Consider the following 19,025-nt stretch of genomic DNA (forward strand, 5'->3'; position numbering starts at 1 on the left):
CCCCTCCTTGGGTTTCTGAGGCAGTATCACTATGGAAGTAGATTGCCTCATCTTCCTTCCGAGGAGTGGCTGGTGGGTTTGAACTGCTAGCCTTCTGATTAGCAGTCAAGTGCCTTAGGCACTGCGCTATCAGAGTCTTGGAAATTCTATGGGACAGTTCTACTCTGTCCTAAAGGATTGCTATAAGTTGGAATTGACTCAGTGGCAGTGGGTTTGCTTTGGTTTGGTTTAATACCCACTATTTCAGAAGGAGAACTCCTCCTTTTCCCATTAGTTCTAGCTAAAGTCCTGGGATTGACTCTGGCTGACCTTGTAGGGTCATATGCCCAGCTCAAACCTCTCACAGCAGCCACAGGACTATGATAGTCTGATTGAGCTGGTCCAGATCCCAGGCCCACCCCAAAACAAACCCACTGGCATTCAGTCAATTCCAACTCACAGCAAAACCTATTGGGTTTCCAAGGCTGTAAATCTTTACAGAAGTTCATTGCCTCATCTTCCTCCCTTGGTGCAGCTGGTGGGTTTGAACTGCTGACCTTCTGGTAAGCAGCCAAATGCCTTACCCACTACACCACCAGAACTCCTTAGGCCCACCCCAGAAGATAATTAATTGGTGGGATCAGCATCATCTGAACACCTAAGTCCTAGACTAACACTAGAGTGAGTGGTAGTCACGTAATAGGTGCTGAAGAGTGGGAAATGATGGATTTTGATTTGAACTCAGATTACTTTGATGCCATGTCTTAGGTCAGATTCCCCAGAAGAAAACCCTGAGACAATATTCCTATGCCAGTGATTTATCAAAAAAAAAAAATTCTTCCAGGGAAATCAGTAAGGGCCAAGGAAAAGCAAGAGAGGGAAGAGGAGGAAGCCAAGTGTGGTAGTGAAGGTTGTGTGTAAATGTGGCTGGGCCATGGTTTTGAGTGGCTGGGCAGCTGGATGTTGTCATTCCCCATGATGAGATTGTAATCATCTCCATGGTGAATCTTCTGTGGGCAGCTAAGTACTTGCCTTCAGGGTATGGCCAGGTTCCAGTCTATATGGAGAAGCTTTGAGAAAAGTCTCTAGTTTTTGGCATATCTGGATCCTGCATTTGGCTGAGTCTTCATCTCATTGGCCTGCCACATTTCCTGCCAGTCTTGGGATTGTGTCTAGTCTTGAACTAGTGACTTGCCATATTGTCTGTTAATCTTGGAACTGTGCCATATTACCTGTCAACTTTGTGTTTATCAGCCTCAGCAGCCAGCAGTTGTGTGAGTCAGAAAACGTCTCCAGCTCTCATGGGCCTGGAACAGGAGGCAGAGCTGAAGCCCAAGGTTAAGGGGCCTTCTCCCAGCCTCTAGAGCTGTCACTTTGAACCCAGACTGCAAGCCTCCTAAACTTTAATAGAGTAAATCACTATTAAAGCCATCCACTTGTGGCATGACTGTTGCAGCAGCACTAGAGAACCAAGACACCAAGCAAGGATACAATTTGTGCCAAAGTCCTGCAGAAGGTACCAGCAGCCTGATCTTGCAGGGAAACTTGTAAGTAGTCCTACCCCAAGACAAGGGAATGGGTGTATTAAAAACTGCCTTGGGGGAATGTAAATTTCTAGGTACTTCTTTCATTGTGTGTGTGCAAAGCAACTCCAGTAGCACAATGCCTAAGGCTTCTGGGAAGAAGAATTAATGGTCCTCACTGTGGGAAGCCAAGGCACACTGAAACAATCAACCCAAGGGTATTGGGTAGAACAGGAATAGTGTTTACTAGAATCCCAGGGCCCAACTTTTTTCTCTTTGCCACACTTCCCTGTCCTACAGTTTGCCAATCCAGATATTAACATGCTGCCTTTACTTAGAGTGAGAGCACTTGGTTCTAAAATCCCTCCATTAGAGAAAACGGAGAGATTTGAATAGTGTTGTAGCACCGTTATGACCACTTACCAAAGAACCCTTTTGGTTGCCAAGCCAAATGTGCTCTCGGCACAGAGTGGCTCATCATTTCCTAAATGATCCCGCTATGCAGATGATCTTTGATTTACCATTCACAAAAGCAAAGAGGCAAACAATTTAAACTGATACACCAGACGGAAAGTGGCTCTTCTGCCTCTTCCACTGTATGCCCAGGAGAGCTTCCTGCTGGCGGTGCAGCGTGTATAATTCTGGATTGCAAATGTGACCCTGCATGCCACTTGTAGCGTTCACTCTCATAGTGCCCAGCCTTTCCAACCTGCCGCAGTCCAACCCCATAGCTTAGCTGTCTCTGCTGCAGCACGATTGTCTGGGGCCTCTGCTCTTCCTTGGCCTGACTCCCTTTATTGCTAATAGGCTTTTCCCAGCACCTGTCCTAATTATTCCATAACAAACTGTTCTCTCATCACTGGTTGTATCCATGCCGTTGGTGGTCATCAGCTGTGTTTGGAGATGAAGCGAGTACCTGACAATTTTCCAGTTGGTCCTCAACCCTAGTTAGGCAAGTCACTCACTGGCTTCCTCAAAAAGCTCATCTCACCTCTAGGTCTTTGTTTCAATGACTTCCCCATCCAGCAACAGCCTTCCTGATTCTCATCACCTCATGGCCTTTACTTGTGCTACATCATCTCCTGAATTGTCCTTCTCAACTCTTCCAACCTTCATTTGTCCCTCCCTTTTAAGATAGAAGAAAAGAATGAAAGGGTTAATGAGAATGTGAAATAATGAATGAGCGAATGAATGAACAAACCTAACCCTAACACTCCATCCTTTGGCATTTTACTCTATGGTCATTGACACTATTAAGTCATTTTTCCTGGTAAGATTATAAGCATCCTGGGGGAAAGAACTTTCTATTTTCTTTATGGCTTGAGTCACAGAACTTGCCCACTGTCAGACTTTTCAAGGGTAGTGTGATGCAGTGTGGGCCCATGGATATAGCCCCAGGCTGGAGTGCAGGACCCTGGATTCTAACCCTCACACTGATACTCTTTGGGTGAATTTGGACCAGTTTTAAGGTTTCTGGGACTCAGTATCCTAAAGTGTGGAGTGAAGGGATTAAACTGAGAAAGGTAGCCCTGGAGTTTGAATCCTTTTTCCTCCTACTATCTGGGTAACTTTGGAAAGATTATGTGACCTCCCTGAGCAAACAGGAAAATCATCTCTACTTCATAAGTTGTTTTAAAGATTTAATGATAACATGTATGCCAAGTGCTTATAGCTAATAACGATTATAGTCTTAAAGTTCCTATCTGTATTCTACCATTCTATGAGAATATTCATTCAAGAGTAATTTATTAGAGAAGAAGTTTTGCAAGATGCTAGGCCACTGTCTCTTTTAAGATTCTTACACACTGTGTAAATTTCTTGTTAAAAGAAATGCAAAATAAGTGGCTTTAAGCCAAATTTAGGTGTCTTTGAGTGTGTTTCTTGCCAGATGGAGAAGACCCAAAGCTCCAAAGTCCCTGGAGCTGAGAGTCAAAAGTCAGCCTGGCTCCTACTGTGTTTTGTGCTAAAACAGTGGAAGCTGACTTTCTCTGGTCCTATAATGCCAGCCCTACCAGAGAGCAAGCTTGTCAGTAGGAGTAATATAACATGCACATCATGAAGTCAAGCAAACCATCTCCATGGAAATCAGCGTGTGTTTGAAGGTTTTAGTGCTCAATTTAGCCTCACCCAGAAATGACCTTCTATACAAGGCCAAAAGAAAAGTGATTTCTTTGATCGTCCATCTGACCCCAAACTGACCTTCTGCATTTTTCAATCCATTTTAAATCACACTGTTCTGGCCAAAGTGATTCCAGCTCTTAGCAAAGAACTTTTCACATTTTTACCAATAATTCTGAGCCAATTTCAGATGTGTGCGCTTGAATAGCAAAATTAAAATCCATGAGTTCTTTCTGAGTTCCGGTCTCTAGCATTAGAGAAGGAAGATGAAGGAAGTATTCATAAATTGCATGAAGTTTTAGTGAGAGACAAGAATTGGAAACTCCCTTTGCTTGGATGCGAACTAATGCTTGGTTGGGCCACATCTAAATTGAAGGAGAATGGTTATACCTCCCAGGGCAGAGATTGTGGTTCTTTTTCCCTCAGATAAGGATCAACATCTTCTCAGGAAAGAGGACAGCACTGAGTCATCTGTAACATTTTTTGATGTTTTTGGCTGCAAGTAATAGCTAGCCCAACTCAATCTGGCTTAAACAATAAGGAAAATGTATCCTTTCACATAACAACCCAAGGAGGGGTCGCTATGAGTTGGTGTCCGACTCAATGGCATATAACAACCACAAAAAAAAAACTCACATAACAAGAGGTAGGGTGGCTGAAGGGCTGATAAATCAATGTCATAAAGGACCTGTTGCTTCTGTCCACTATCTATGTTCACAAGATAGCTGCCACAGCTTCAGGCACCACATACAGACCAAGCAACATGGGTGTGAGGTGGGGGGACTTTGCCGAATCTATTACTTCACCCCCAGCAGACTTCTCTGCCATATTTCATTGATCCAAATTGCAAGTGATGCCTAAACCATGAGTCAGCAAACTTCTTCTGTAAAAAGCCAGAAAATAAATTATTCAAGCTACAACAATCATCAGTTCTGTTGCTACTGCTCTACGGGGCCATTGGAATATGAAAGCGGCCATAGACAAGACATTAACAGATGAACATGGCTGTGTCCGAATAAAACTTTATTTATAAAAATAGATGGCAGGGTGAATTTGGAGCCTGGGCTGTAGTTTGCTCACCTTTAGTCTAGATCACCCATCTTCAAAATTGGCATCAGGATATAATTGACTGTGAAGCACTTCATAGGCAATTTGTCATTAATTTTTAATAACAATGCAAGTGGCTTATTTTTTTTATTGCATTCTTTTCTGGCATCTAACAAAGAACATTCAAGAGGCTCCAATTCATGACTCTGATCACTCAGTAGGGGAGATGAAGGCCAGAGCCTAGCAAAGCCAGGGCACAAAAATAAAATAAGATAAAAAAATGTAAAGAATTTATTTCCTAATTAGTATTAAAGTAGATACTAAGAGAAGACTCTGAACTTGGTTGAACTTTGTTCAGTTGCACAAATTTAACATGGAAGAAAATATGTAATTACATTTATGGAGCCTGATAATCCCTGTCAGTGGCACACATAACAACGTAATCCCTCTGAGGCTCTCAGCTAACTGAAAGGTTCAAGTCTACCCAGACGTGACTCAAAAGAAGGGGCTGGCAATCTACTTCTGAAAAACAGTCATTGAAAACCCTGTGGAGCACCGTTCTGCTCTGATACCCATGGAGCTGCCATGATTCAGAATTAACTCAATGGCAACTGGTACTGGTTATAACCCTTCTGAAAGTTTCATTCAACCCTGTCAATGTTCTGGTGTTGTTTTGTACCATCTAGTTGATTCCTACCCATAGCAACCCTATAGGACAGAGAAGAACTGCTCCATACGGTTTCCTAAGCTATAATACTTACAGAAGCATATTGCCAGGTTTTTTTCTCCTGGGGAGCTGCTGATGAGTTTGAACTGCCAACCTTTTGATTATCAGCCAAGCGCTTAACCATTGTGTCACCAGGACTGTTGTCAGTGCTCTAGAAACAGACTTCATATCCCCTTTTGGTTTTTCCTGGATTGAAAGACACAGCTGAAAAGGATCTTAGCATTAAAAAAAAATTATAGATTGGAAATGAATGGAGGCTCTGAGAGGGCAAGTTACTTGCCCCAGGTCACATAGCCACTCAGTGACAGAACCAAGACCCAAACCCAGATTGTCTGTGTTTAAAATATTTGCTATCCCTTCCAAGTAGAGGGTTATACAAATTTCTGCGGGGACAAGCTTTGTCATGTGACTTGTGGTGCCCTTCTCTGCTGATAAATTATATAACTCCCACCATCTTGAACTCAGGAGTGGCCATGTGATTTGCTTTTGTCCATGATTCATAGGTGAAAGTGGCCTGTGTCACTTGTCATCACCATGTCTGTCTTTGCTCTCCACCATGAGATTGGTGATATTCCAGACAGAGGCAGCTCTGTCAGGCTACGACCCAGAGTAAAGAGGTTAAGAGGTACAACCACAGCTGACTCACGATGGATGTATAACATGAAAAGGTAAGAAACCACTGAGATCTGTGGTCATTTGTTACAGCAGCATAACTATGTCTATCCTGACCAATACACAGCCTTTTCAACTCTTTCTCCTGGAAAATCTGTTTTTATTAATATTACTCCTGAAGTTAGGAAACACATTTTAGAGGCAGTCTGCTTGAGTTTTGAAACTGATGTGACCTTGGCCAAGTTATGCTCTCGGTGACTCAGTTTCCTCTTCAGTGATATGAAGATAACACTTGTACCTACCCTACAGAAATATGGCAAGGAGTCAATGAGCTAAGCATGTATTTTGATGAATGTTGGCTAAATATTGGTGATTATTATCCAACATACTAGGTAGTCCTGGTGGTACAAATGGGTAATCATTTGAACCTGCTCAGAGATTGGAAGAAAGACTTGGTGATCTTTTCTGAAAGGTCACAGTCATGAAAATCCTGTGGAGCACAGTTCGACTCTGACACATGTGGGGTCTCTATGAGTCAGAATTGACTCAATGGCAGCTGGTTTTATTGTTCAACATCTTTCCCTGGCTAACATTTCAGCAACAGTAAGGGCTGTGGGGAACGTGGGTTCACTGAGAAGATTCATATTGTTGCACACATAGGCCCAGAAGTTATTCTTCTCTTCCATGCTGATGACCATCAAGTGTCATTGCAACAGGCCAAAGGGAAAGGGCATGAGAGACTCTGTTGTGGAGGGGTTAGGAGCAGGGGCTCTAAAGTCAGACTCTTAGGGCTCAAATCCTGGCTCTACTCTCTCCTTCTTATGTGCCTCTAGCGAAGTAACTAACCTCAAGGAACTCTGAATAATTGAAATATCCATCTTGTGAAATGAGGATTATATTAAATCATTCATGTAAAAATGCTTATCATGGTACCTGGCCCATCATAAGTGCTCTCCAGATGTTAGGACTTATGTAAGTATTTGGTTCTGTCCTGTAAAAGCCAACAGGAGCATGGACATAAAACAAGTTGTAGGAAGTGACTCATCTTTCAGTACATCTGAGTGAGCCACAGGACATTGTAGCCTTAGCTAATTTCTACCTGCATGGAAACATCTCCTCAAAATCACAACTTTGATTTGGCTAGAGCCAAACTGGTCAAAAATAAAGCACCCTTATCTCCACCCTCACCCCAAGCTCCCTTGGTGGCAAGTACAGTTTGCATTCAACTACTAATCTAAAATTTGGTGGTTCAAACCTACCCATCTGTGGTAAGTAAGGTTATGTGTCAACTTCACTGAGCCTGGTTTTGAGTGGCTGGGCAGATGGATGTAGGTAGTTATTTCCCATGATGAGAATAGTAACCAGCTCCACAGTGGAATCTACTGTGAGCAGCCTTAAGGATACGGTCTGTTTCCAATATTTAAGAAGTTTGAGGAAAATCTCTAGCTTTTGGCCACATCTGAACCCTGCATTTGGCCAAGTCTTCATCTCAATAGTCTGCCATGTTGTCTGCCGATCTTGAGATTGTTCCTGAACTTGAACTAGTAGCCTGCCGTGTTGCTTGATAATCTTGGGACTATGCCATTTCACTTGTCAACTTTGGGTTTGTAAGCTTCAACAGCCAGTAGCTGCTTGAGTTAAGAGACACTGGTAGCTTCAGTGAGCTGGGAGCAAGAGGCAGAGCTGAATGAAGCCTGAGGTCAAGGGGTCTTCACCCAACTCCTATAGCTGGGACTTTGAACTCAGACTTCTGGACCCCAAAGCCGTGAGAGAATAAATCTGTGTGTGTTAAAGCTATACATTTGTGGTATTTTCTGTTAGAGCAGCACTAAAGAACCAAAACACAATCAGTGCCACAGAAGAAAGACTTGGCAATCTGCTTCCATAGAAAACCCCAGTGGAAGAGTTCTACTCCATAACACATGAGGTTACCATGAGTCAGAATTGACTCTAGGGATCTCCCCGCAGGAGTCCCTAGGTGGTGCAAACAGTTAACACTCTGCTACTAATCCAAAGGTTGGTGGTTGGAATCCATCCAGAAACACCTTAGAATATAGGCCTAGTGATCTACTTCCAACAGGTCACAGCCCTGGAAAATTCTATGGATTACAGTTCTATTCTGCACACATGGGTCACCATGAGTTGGAGTCGATGCCACAGCATCGTTTGGTTTTTGGTTTACCCATCATATAGCTGGCATGGATTTATGTAACCAGCAGGGACTACTAGGTCTAGCTGCCACATTTTATGTAGCCAGCCAGAACTGCTAGGTCTAGCCACCACATTTGGAAGAGTCATTGAATGACCACACTCAGCCTGGCACAACAGCTGCTCTGGAGCTTGGTTGACATGGGCTTGATGGTCTCTAGGTCAGGATTGCATACCATAGGAAAAACTCCGGTCAGGGCAGTGAACCATGTAAAGATACACAGTCCTTTCACCTTGGAGATTCCAAGTATGGTGTGGACCTGCCTGTGAAAGGATCCCCCTCATTCATGTCCTTTCCTGCCACCTTCCAGGTGTGCATCCTGAGCTGATGGCAGCATGACTGCTTAACTGCCTTGGCCAGATTTCAGCACACTCACTTGACTGGGAGCTGAGCCCGGACTTGCCTCTGCCTCTGGGGCCTCTGCCGTTGGCTCTGCAGATGCTGGTCAGAGGAAAACAGGAGGAAGATTGATTGGAGGTCAACTGTACAAGCCCAGCCCTTGAGATACTGGCTGTTGGCTTCTCTGTGTAAAAATCAGGCCCTTAAATGTACCTGGGATGTGAGCACACCAGTTTCCACAGCCTGTATTTGAATGAGTTCATCAGATGTTGTCATTTGCTTATGCCACAATGTTTCTTGAGCACTCACTCTGTGCTAGGCACTGTGCCTTCCTCCATATCTGAGAGGATGGAAGGAGGTAGGTGGCCAAGACTCAGAAGAGGAATGGAGAGCAGGGAAGCACCAAATGAAAGCTTTGCTGACCAGTACTGTCCTGTGCTCTGTCCTAAGTCCAGGAAACATCACCAAGAACTTCAGTCCTCAGGGTGTGGCCTTTGCCAAGTATTGTACACATCAACAAAAAAATACTTGCCATTGAGTTGACTCCAACTCATGTGACCCCCATGTTGCAGGGTAGACCTGCACTTCATAGAGTTTCATGGCTATGACCTTTTGTAAGCAATCACCAGGTCTTCCTTCCAAGGCAATTCTGGGTGAGTTTGAACTGGCAACCTTTCAGTTCGGAGCCAAAAACATAACCATGTGTGCCTCCTAGGGATTCCTGTACAAGGGCCTCTCAAATTTTCTGTTCTTTTCTCCTTCAAATGTCACTGTAAATGAGCAGTGCTCATTCCTGGGGCTACTTGGAATATGTCTTACTTGCATGTGTCATTGTGAGCCTTAAGATTGGAAAGAAAGCCCTTTAGAAAATTCTGTGAGCATTATGACTGAGTCAAAGGAGAACACAATGAGGGTCTATGGGAGGAATGAGCACAGAAATTGGAAGATCTTCAGTAAAATAATTGCACGGCAACATTTCAGGGTAGTTTAATTTCCTACTGTGTTTTAATGACCAATAAAGAAGATATAAAAATGTCATTTATAGAGAAACTCCAGCATTTTGTTTTCCTGGTTATTCTAATCGATCAAAAAGAACATACAATGTGATTTAAAAAAAAAAAAAAAATTGGCCAAACACTGTAATCCATCCTTCATGCTACAGATCTGTGTAGTTACTGTTTGTCACACGGGGAAGATAGAAATGAATAGGAGTTTAGGTGAAGAAAACTGCCCTTTTGATCACGAGGCAAGGAAATCTTTACAAGTTCCATTCTGTTTAAAAGCATTCCAGGTTTTTAACTGGATGTTACACTGTGTCCATTTTTAGGCACTGAGATGGTGTTGGTAGGGATACATGGGACTCTTGGGGTTTCAGGAAGTGAGGGGCAGTTTTTTTTAATCAACTTGCTTTGTCTGCCCCCATTTGCCTCCAGAACCAACCCCAAGCCTGCCAAGAGGTGAGGTGGTTTGGACTGGACAAGGCAGGGAAAACTGTATCTGCCTCAGCTCAGCCTGAGCTCCGTGGGGTGGGAAGGAGGACTGCCTGCTGAGATGAGAGCCCTCCTGCAGATTCAACGTACTCATCACACACATTCTCTTCTTCAGATATCATGTGATGTGACCCCACATGGGGACCGTTACAATCGAACTTTGTTTTCTGCTGCTAGTAACATTGCAAACACGGAATCTGGATTCTCAGCAAGGACTTCAGGCTTGTCAAACTCAGCCACCTGAAAGAGAAGAACTGATGCTGTCAGAAACTATCCACCCACCATAACAAAGCCCAAAGCATGTGAACCCTCTGAGGAGGTTAAGCTAACAGATCATCCTTCACCTTCCCATTTTCCATGACCAGGACAAGGTCACAGTTGAGAACTGTGTTTAAGCGGTGGGCAATGGTTAGCACTGTGCAGCCTTTGAAGGCATCTTTGATGGTGTTCTGAACAAGGGTATCAGTCTTGGAGTCCATGGAGGCAGTGGCTTCATCGAGGAGTATGATCTGTCGGGAAAAGAATGTTGTAAAAGTTATACAAAACCAAAGCAGTACCTAGAGGAAAATGTATAGCTTTAGCTGTAGCTATTTAAAAAGAAGATAGACTGAAAAGTAATGAGCTAAGCAAACATCACAAGAAGTCAAAAAAATATATCAAAATAAAAGCCACACTATACCACCTTCATTTCCCTCAGAGGGACTTGCTGAAAGAATAAGGTTATATATCCTTTACCCTTCTTTTTAAGGGGTTTATTCTAACCTTACCGACTGGTAGGAAGAAACAGCCCACAGGCTTTATCCAGTATGCTAACATGAGTTATCAGAAGAGCAGACGGTATCAGAATGGCACTTGTTATTAGTTTCCTCTTGCCACTGTAACAAATTGTCACTAATTTAATGGCTGAAAACAACACAAATTTACAGTGAAGTCTGTGAGAGCCAGAACTAGATGGGATTGCCTTGTATTTCCAGGTCTCACAAGTTTTCCACCTTTGATAGGTTGCAGTCTCGCCACTTTTCTATCACTCTCTATTAGTGGAAAATATTTGAGTTTTCTTTCTCTGACAGGTTTCTGCCTTAAATGGGCTCCAGCTTTCACAGGTTTTACTGTATTTTAATTCTGGAGGTCAAAAGTTCAAAATGAGTCTCCTGGGGCAAAAATCAAGGAGTTGACAGAGTGGTGTTCCTTCTAGAGGCTGTAGGGAAGAATCTGTTTCCTTTTTTCTTTTCCAGTTTCTAGCAGCTGCCCGCATTCCTTGGCTCATGGCCCTAGTGTCACTCTTATGTCTGCTTCCACTATTGCATCTCCTACTCTCTCTTTGACCCTCCTACCTCCCTCTTGTAAGGACCTTTGTAAATGCTCTGGGCCCACCAGGGTAATCAAGAGTAACCTCCTCATCTCAAGACCCTTAAATTAGTTACATCTGCAAAGTTCCTTTTACCATATGTGGTAGTTCAGTTTGTGTGTCACCTTGGCTGGGCCTGGTTGAGTGGCTGGACAGCTGGATGTAGTTATTCCCCATGATGAGACTGGTAATCAACTCCATGGTGGAATCTAGTGGGAGTAGCTGCCTTAGGGAATGTGGTCTGCTTCCTGTATATATATATATATATATATATATATATATATATATACACATATATATATATGGAGAAGCCTTGGGGATAGTCTCTAGTTTATGGCACTCTTGGACCTTGTATGTAGCCATGTTGAGCACACTGCCATGCTCTGCTGATCTTGGGACTTACAATGGACTTGAATTAATGCCCTGCCATGTGGTTTGGTAACACCGGGACTGTGTCATTTTATTTGTCGACCTTGGGCTTGTTAGCCTTAGCAGCCAGTAGCTGCCTGAGTGAAGAGATGCCTCTAGCTTCAGTGAGCCAGGAGCAAGAGGCAGAGCTGAAACCCAAGGTCGAGGGGCTTCCACACAGCCCCTAGAGCCTGGCACTTTGAACTTGAACTTCTAGCTTTCAAACTGTAAGAGAATAAACTCCTATTTGTTCAAGCCATTCCATTTGTGGTATATTTCTGTCAGAGTGGCACTAGGTAACCAGAACACCATATAAGGTGACGTATTTATGTGTTCTGAGGATCATATTGTGAATATTTTGGGGAAAGCCATTATCCTGCCTACCTCAATGATGGTTTGAAAATCAGAAGACTCAAGTTTGGGCCTAAAGTCTATTTGACTCTCTTACTTACCATCCCCAAGGCACTTGTTTTCTCATCTGTTATGAGCATAACATGTCAAAGGCAACACATAACCCACTTAACAGTGTGTGAAGCCACAGTAAGCTCTAAATGCATACTGATTCCCCTTCCCCTGTCATTACCAGGACTAGAGAACACCCAGTAGGTTACAGGTTTGATGAAGATTCAGAGAATGGAGCTTCTAAAGCAATATCAATCCTGTCCCCAAACCAGTAAGCAAGGATGCCTAAGTCACTAGGAAAAATATGTATAAATTTTATAATTTTCATATCCTAGCATCCTGATGACTTTCTTCACTGTTCTTGGTACTGTTTATGAGGCCCCAAGATTGTTCAGGAACAAAGGTAAAAAGTAGAGAGACAGATTTTTCAGACTCAAACTACTTGGAAGAACAGAGAGAATACCAAAGCAAGATTTCCCAGGGGGAGGCCCCAGGGAGGAAGGTGCTATTGCTGTAAATGGCTGTTATTTTTCAATTTTTACCCCTCACAACTTTGTCTTAAGGAAAAGTGATTGGTTTTTAAATGGCCCAATTGGTCTCTCTTTGCTGAAAGACAAACGCATGGTTCTGCCTCCTGGATGGAGTGGCACAGCGGGAAATATCCAAAATTTGACCAATCCATTTTCCGTGCTGGTTTCATACTTTTGAATTACGAAGAAGCGCTCGAGCCATACAAAGCAGCTGACGTTCCCCCACTGAGAAGTTTTCTCCATTTTCTGTGACTTCTGCCTGTAATTTTTCGGGGAGCTTCATTATCTATAAAACACAGAAAATGCCACATTTATGCTGGTGATCTATAAAATTGTTCTGCATTGCCTATATTGATTGCCCCCTTCTCTTGCATTTATCAGCCTGCTTTATTTTACTGTGGAAAAAAAAATGCAAAACAACAATCATTTCAATATTGCAAACAGGCACTAGGGAAAGACCAGGGAGTAGGCAGACAATAATAATTTAAAATCACAGTATGATTCATAGAACCCCGTAGACACATCGCCAAAGAGTACAAATCAAGCACATGTGGCCCTAGAGGACACACAAGTCCAAACGCCTTTCAGGGTCCCTACTTCCATGGACAAAATAGCCATGGGTGACCAAGGAAGAGTGAGACTTGTTACCCCAACAACTCAAGGTGGCCTTGGGAGATGCTCATCTTAGTGTCAAGTCCTGGGAAACATTCTCTCTGGGCTGCAGAAGTGGTCATGCACATCTGGTGACCCCAGCTGACTCTGATGTTCTTACAGGTCAAGGTCTCATTTCCCAGACGGTTCAGTCCACTCAAAGCAGCCATACTTGTTACCATGTCTGGTACACACCATACCTCTTACCCTTCTCTGGTGTCATAAGGTCATTGGCAAAGCAGGCGGCCACTCCATCTGCTCCAGAGTGAAATGGACTTGGATTCAAGGCTCCAATCTGCCACTCACTAGCCTGGACATGTTACTTCCCTGCCCTGAGACTCCATTTCTGTATCTCTAAAAATGGGGTGACAGTACCAACCTCAGAGGGTTGTAATAAGGCTCAAGTGAGATGATTAATGTAGAGGTCTCAGCTGGATCATCTCAGAGGCCTAATCAATGTTATCTGTTGTTGCATTTCATAATAAGGAGTAAATGACAATCGTATTAACTGACCTATGTGGTGCCCACAGTAAACTTGGTCTAATGCTGGGCCAGGTGCTTGTGGAGTTAAAACCTGGGCAAGATAGCTAGCACTGGTTATGGGAAGCTGATTCATCCTGGACAGCCCCAGAAACGTACTGTGTCTCTCATGAATGTTCTCTCCAGAACCTGCCAGAGCATCTCATCGGTGTGACTACCAAAGGGATCCAAGTTGTACCTGCAATAAGAGAAAGGAGAGGGTGCTGGATTTCTGAGGATGAGAGGCTGGGGGAGCACATTTTCTGCAGCACATGGGGAAAAGTGGTGGTGGTGGTATGTAATGGCTCTACAGCTTCAAAGTTGTGTCAGCCCAGGACAGTAGCCCGTGATAGACCAACTTCAGCCATAAGACTAAGGACCCACAACCCCATGACCAAGCAGAGAGCACTGAGGCAGTCAGGGACATATATACTGCTGCCAAGAGGTAATACTGAGCTAGGCACCCAAGAAGACACATTTGGGTCTTTCCATTGCTACATGCAGCAGAGTGGATTTTTTTTTGTTGTTAGCTGCTATCATGCACAACAGGATAAGACCATTGTGATCCATAAGGTTTTCACTGGCAGGTTTTTGAAAGTAGATAGCCAGACCTTTCTTTCTAGTCCATCTTAGTCTGGAAGTTCCTCTGAAACCTATTCAGCATCATATCAACATGCAAGCCTCCACTGAGAAATGGATGGTGGTTTCACATTAGGTGTATTGGCCAGAAATTGAACCAGCTCCTCCTCATAGAAGGTGAGAACTCTACCACTGAACCACTCAGTGTGGATTTTACCTGGTACAAATTCATCTCCTTGGCAGAGAGAAAGGAAGAGAGAGCAATTCAGTCTGCCATTCTACTCACTCCGCCTTCAAAGTGATCTTGTGAGATCCAAGAGGCACATCTACAATTTCCAGGGCCTTGCAAAGGGTGAGTATGAAGGGCGAGAGTCTAGAATTTCAAGATGTGGAATGTATTTTTCATATATAATTTCTATATAGAGTCCCCCTATATATCTCTGGAAGCATAGTACCTAAGGCACTTGACTGCTAACCAGAAGGCTGGCAGTTCAAACCCACCAGCCACTCCTCAGAAGGAAGGTCGGGCAATCTACTTCCATAATGATACTGCCTCGGAAACCCAAGGAGGGGTCACTAGGAGTCGGGTCTGACTCAATGGCACAGAACAACAACAACACTGGGAGAAAGATCTCTCACATTAGTCCCTCAATTAGTCCGCTGCACTGGACTAACTAAAAAATTCTAGGCTGAACTCCAGGTGGCATCTTCTGATGGGATTTTCAGGTTTAATTTGATTCTATGGTCTTCTCCTTGTGCCCTGACCTCAGATCTTGAGCTCCCAGAAGTTACAACCCTACTGTTCTTGTAGTTCTTCACAGCTTCTGTTCATTCCTTAACCAGTTGCCATTAGGCAGACTCCAACTTCAATGCATGGTGGCCCCATGTGGTTGGAGAAGAACTGTGCTCCATAAGGTTTTCAGTGGCTGATCTTTAGGAAGTAGAGCACCAGAACTTTCTTCTGCTGCACCTCTGGGTGGACCAGAACTTCCGATCTTTTGGTTAGCAGCTGAACATATTAAACGTTCATTCCTAAGTGGGAATGAATTAATGTACTTCCCAGCAGATGACTACCTAAGTAGTGTAATCATTTATTTATTGTGCAAACTGGGACACTTTTGAGAGTGGCCATTGCAAAACCAGATGGGATGCTGGGGCAAAGGTATAAACCTGGGCTTTCATGGGAAAATGAGGACATCTGTTCACCCCATGTATAAGCATCTTGCTCATTGTTTATTAATAATGTAATTTATGAAATATAAATAATGTTCAGGGCCCTGGTTCCCAGCTCCTCCCAGGGCTTCTCTCAGAAACAGCATCAGCAGTGCTTATGAGCACCTCAAGATGCTGTTTCTCTCAGATAAACAGCCCTGGATAGCCATGTCTCAGGGAATTCACAAAGCTCCTGGTCCATCTCATTTCACTATCTGAAAATAGGAATGCGCAATGATCAAAAACAGCTACCTTACTGTACCTACAAACAGGACAGGATCCTGGGGGATCACAGTCAACTTGGTTCTAAGGTCTTCCAAACCGATGGTGCAAATATCCACCTCATCAATGAAGATCATCCCACTGGCTGGCTCCACCAGACGAAACAGGGCCATTCCTAACGATGACTTTCCTGGGAACGATAAAAGGAAGAACAACAAATCAAGCATCAGCTTGTACTTCCATCATATCCAGGCATTTAATTAAGGGAATTTTTAATGCAATGAAAATGGCTCTGTGCAGAGGGCTGTGCAGACAGGCACTCCTCCTTATATTGGCAGCAATCGGCAGCCCTAATGCACTTAACCTGCCCACGACTGCAGGGGCCATTGCGATACTACTCATCCTCTGGGCCTCGTTCAGCAGGAATGATTCTCATTTAGTTAATTCAAAAACTGATGTGTGTTTGCTTCCAGTGCTACACACCCATTCAACCTGAAATCCTAATTTACAGTAAAGAGATTTGAGAGGGAGAAAACAACAACAGCCAATCCACTACATATATGCTACACTCTCTGGTGGGACTTAACTACCACATCCAGTGGAAATTCAAAGAAAACAACCCAAGAGGAAAAAAGAAAAAAAAAGTACAGCTTATCCTTACCAGAACCAGTTCTTCCGACGATCCCAACCGTCTGCCCACTTTGGATGTTCAAATTCAGCCCATTGAGAACAAGGGGAGTGTTGTCTCTGTATCTCATGCAATAGTCTTTGAATGTTATCTCCCCATGGCTCGGCCAGTCCTTAGGACAGGTCTCCACTTTGAGGGGGTGAGTGCACTCAGGAACACAGGACTGAAAACAGAATAATGAACGAAAGATAAATAGCCATTCACTTTTCCACTCGTTTCATTCATTCATTCATCCATTCACACAATTCTAGGCCCCAGAGCTCACTGGCAATGAACTAGACCAATAAGGACCTTGCACTCAAAGAATCCACATACCAGTGGGAAGTCAGATAATAAATAACAATAACATTTTCAGAAATGAAGACAATAAAGCAGGGTATTGGAATCGAGTATAGGGAGCTATGGTGGTAAAAGTAACTTGAGGGTCAAGGAAGGTCTCTATGAGAAGACGACTTTCAAGCTGAGACCTAGAATGAAAGGAGGATGCCAGCTACAAGATTTGAGGCCAGAGCCTTCTAGGTAGAGAGGACAGCTAGTACAAAAGTCCCAAGGTCAAAATGATCTTGGATGACTGGAAGAAGAAAAAGAAAATAGTGTGGCTGGAGCTTTGTGAATAGAGGGATGGATGACTTAGAATAATAGGCAAAGCACAGGTCACATGGGGCCTTATAGACCTGGGCAAGTGTCAGCAGTGTGACCCTGAAGCTGGGTGACGACTCCAAACAGAGTCTTCAGATTTGCAGAATTCAGTGATACACAATTTCAACATCTTTAAGGGTCATCATGGGCCATTGGTGGTTCACTAGTAGAATAATTGTCTTCTCTCTGGCAGACTGAGTTTCAATTCCCAGCCAATACACCTGATGATTCACCACCACCTGTTTGTCAGTGGAAGTTTGCATGTTGCGATACCAAACAGTTTCAATGGAGTTTCCAATCTAAGACAGACTAGGAAGCTTGGCGATCATTGAAAACCTTATGGATCATAACAGTCATTGTGCATGGGGTCACCATTAGTCAGAGGCTGATGGGATGGTAGGTAACAATAACACCAACAAAGAGTCATCATGGTGCTAGAAGCAGGAAGACAATAAAGATGCAGGATGTCAAGTCCAGAGGTCTTCAGAGTTACATGGCCAAGGCATTTAAATTTCCTGAAAGGCAAAGTCTAAACAAGAAATGTAGCAGCTTGGCTGGGTTACAAGACCATGCCCTCCTCTTATGTTATGAAGAAGTCCTTGTTAGTGACAAGAAATGGGGCCCATTATGGTGGCTGACCAGCTCAAATCTCTGGTCAATAAGCCACTTTAATTAGCTGAGAAAATAATTGTATCCCTAGAGAGTTTTTTTAACCCCTAGAAGGTTTACAATTAATAAAAATATTTAAGAGAAGCAAAACTGCCACAGTAGTTTAAAGAGTTTGCATATTTGGTGTTTTAAGTGTTTACAATATTAATAGAATACAGGATTGTGATTCTAATTTTAAGTGTATAATTGAATAATTGATTTAAACATGATTTTAAGTTAAAAGCCTACTGTTTACATACAGCTTCGGAGCATTTATGAGAACATAAAGCTCACCATATTTATCAGACTTATACAACCTAAGGAAGATTTGTTTGTTAAATCAGATAATCCAAGTAATTAAAAGGGAAATTGAATGTATTAAATTTTAAAATGTAGTTTACAATGCTTAAAAGTGTTTAATTAAGTTTGTAAATGGAGCCAAACATTATTCAAAGGCCCTTAAAAGTGATTGCTAAAATTGGCTAGCCTACTTTTCAAATAATAGTGAGACTTGTAAGCTGAGCATAAAAACCTTTAAAGAAGAGTTAGATTTCCTTAAAATTTACAATTTCAATAAGCCAAATATTAAGTTTTAGAAACCGAAGTAAGCCACTGAATTGTCTTTTCTGTGTATAGAAAATACCATTGAGGAAAATGTTTTTTGATAGTGAACCTCATGTTCAATATCAAGGACTTTAGATTGCTCTGTGAAGGATTTTTAAGAAAAGTGACATGGTCACATTTCCTTTTTTGAAAAGATCCCTTTCACACTGGAAAACCTCAAATATTTGCATAAGTTCTGCCAGTGGCCATTTGTCCCGACTCTTTCACAGCCTAATTTCTTACCAAAATATACTCCCTGAGCAGCTCCACGGAGGTGAATTTGGCTTGGGTCTCCGTTCCCGTTCGCGCACACACCTGGAGCAGTCCACTTAGCTATGGGAAAGGAACAGACAGCCACAGTTAGATCCTTTCCTCGTTTGGGTTCTGCTATTTCTCCTTTCAGAGCTCTGGTAGCGTAGTGCCTAAGACACTTGACTGCTAACAAGAAGGCTGGCGGTTCAAACCCACCAGCCACTCCTGGGAAGGACAGTTGGGCAATCTACTTCTGTAGTGATACTGCCTCGGAAATCCA

General features: G+C 43.1%; 1 protein-coding gene across 1 annotated transcript in view; it reads right to left on the minus strand.

The window, feature by feature from the left end:
• Nucleotides 1-10,191: 10,191 nt before the first annotated feature.
• The window catches only part of ABCC12 (ATP binding cassette subfamily C member 12), a 77,669-nt gene continuing 68,835 nt past the window's right edge, over nucleotides 10,192-19,025 (minus strand). The window contains exons 23-29 of the mRNA XM_042781705.1: nucleotides 18,737-18,826; nucleotides 16,577-16,766; nucleotides 15,946-16,105; nucleotides 14,023-14,101; nucleotides 12,905-13,018; nucleotides 10,389-10,553; nucleotides 10,192-10,284 (exon numbers count right to left, since the gene is read on the minus strand). Of these exons, the coding sequence (XP_042637639.1) occupies nucleotides 10,192-10,284; nucleotides 10,389-10,553; nucleotides 12,905-13,018; nucleotides 14,023-14,101; nucleotides 15,946-16,105; nucleotides 16,577-16,766; nucleotides 18,737-18,826 (891 nt within the window). The remainder of the gene's footprint in view (nucleotides 10,285-10,388; nucleotides 10,554-12,904; nucleotides 13,019-14,022; nucleotides 14,102-15,945; nucleotides 16,106-16,576; nucleotides 16,767-18,736; nucleotides 18,827-19,025) is intronic.

Source organism: Orycteropus afer, unplaced genomic scaffold, assembly GCF_000298275.1.
Source record: "Orycteropus afer afer isolate SDZICR_OR568_19922 unplaced genomic scaffold, OryAfe1.0 scaffold00009, whole genome shotgun sequence".
Taxonomy (NCBI): domain Eukaryota; kingdom Metazoa; phylum Chordata; class Mammalia; order Tubulidentata; family Orycteropodidae; genus Orycteropus; species Orycteropus afer.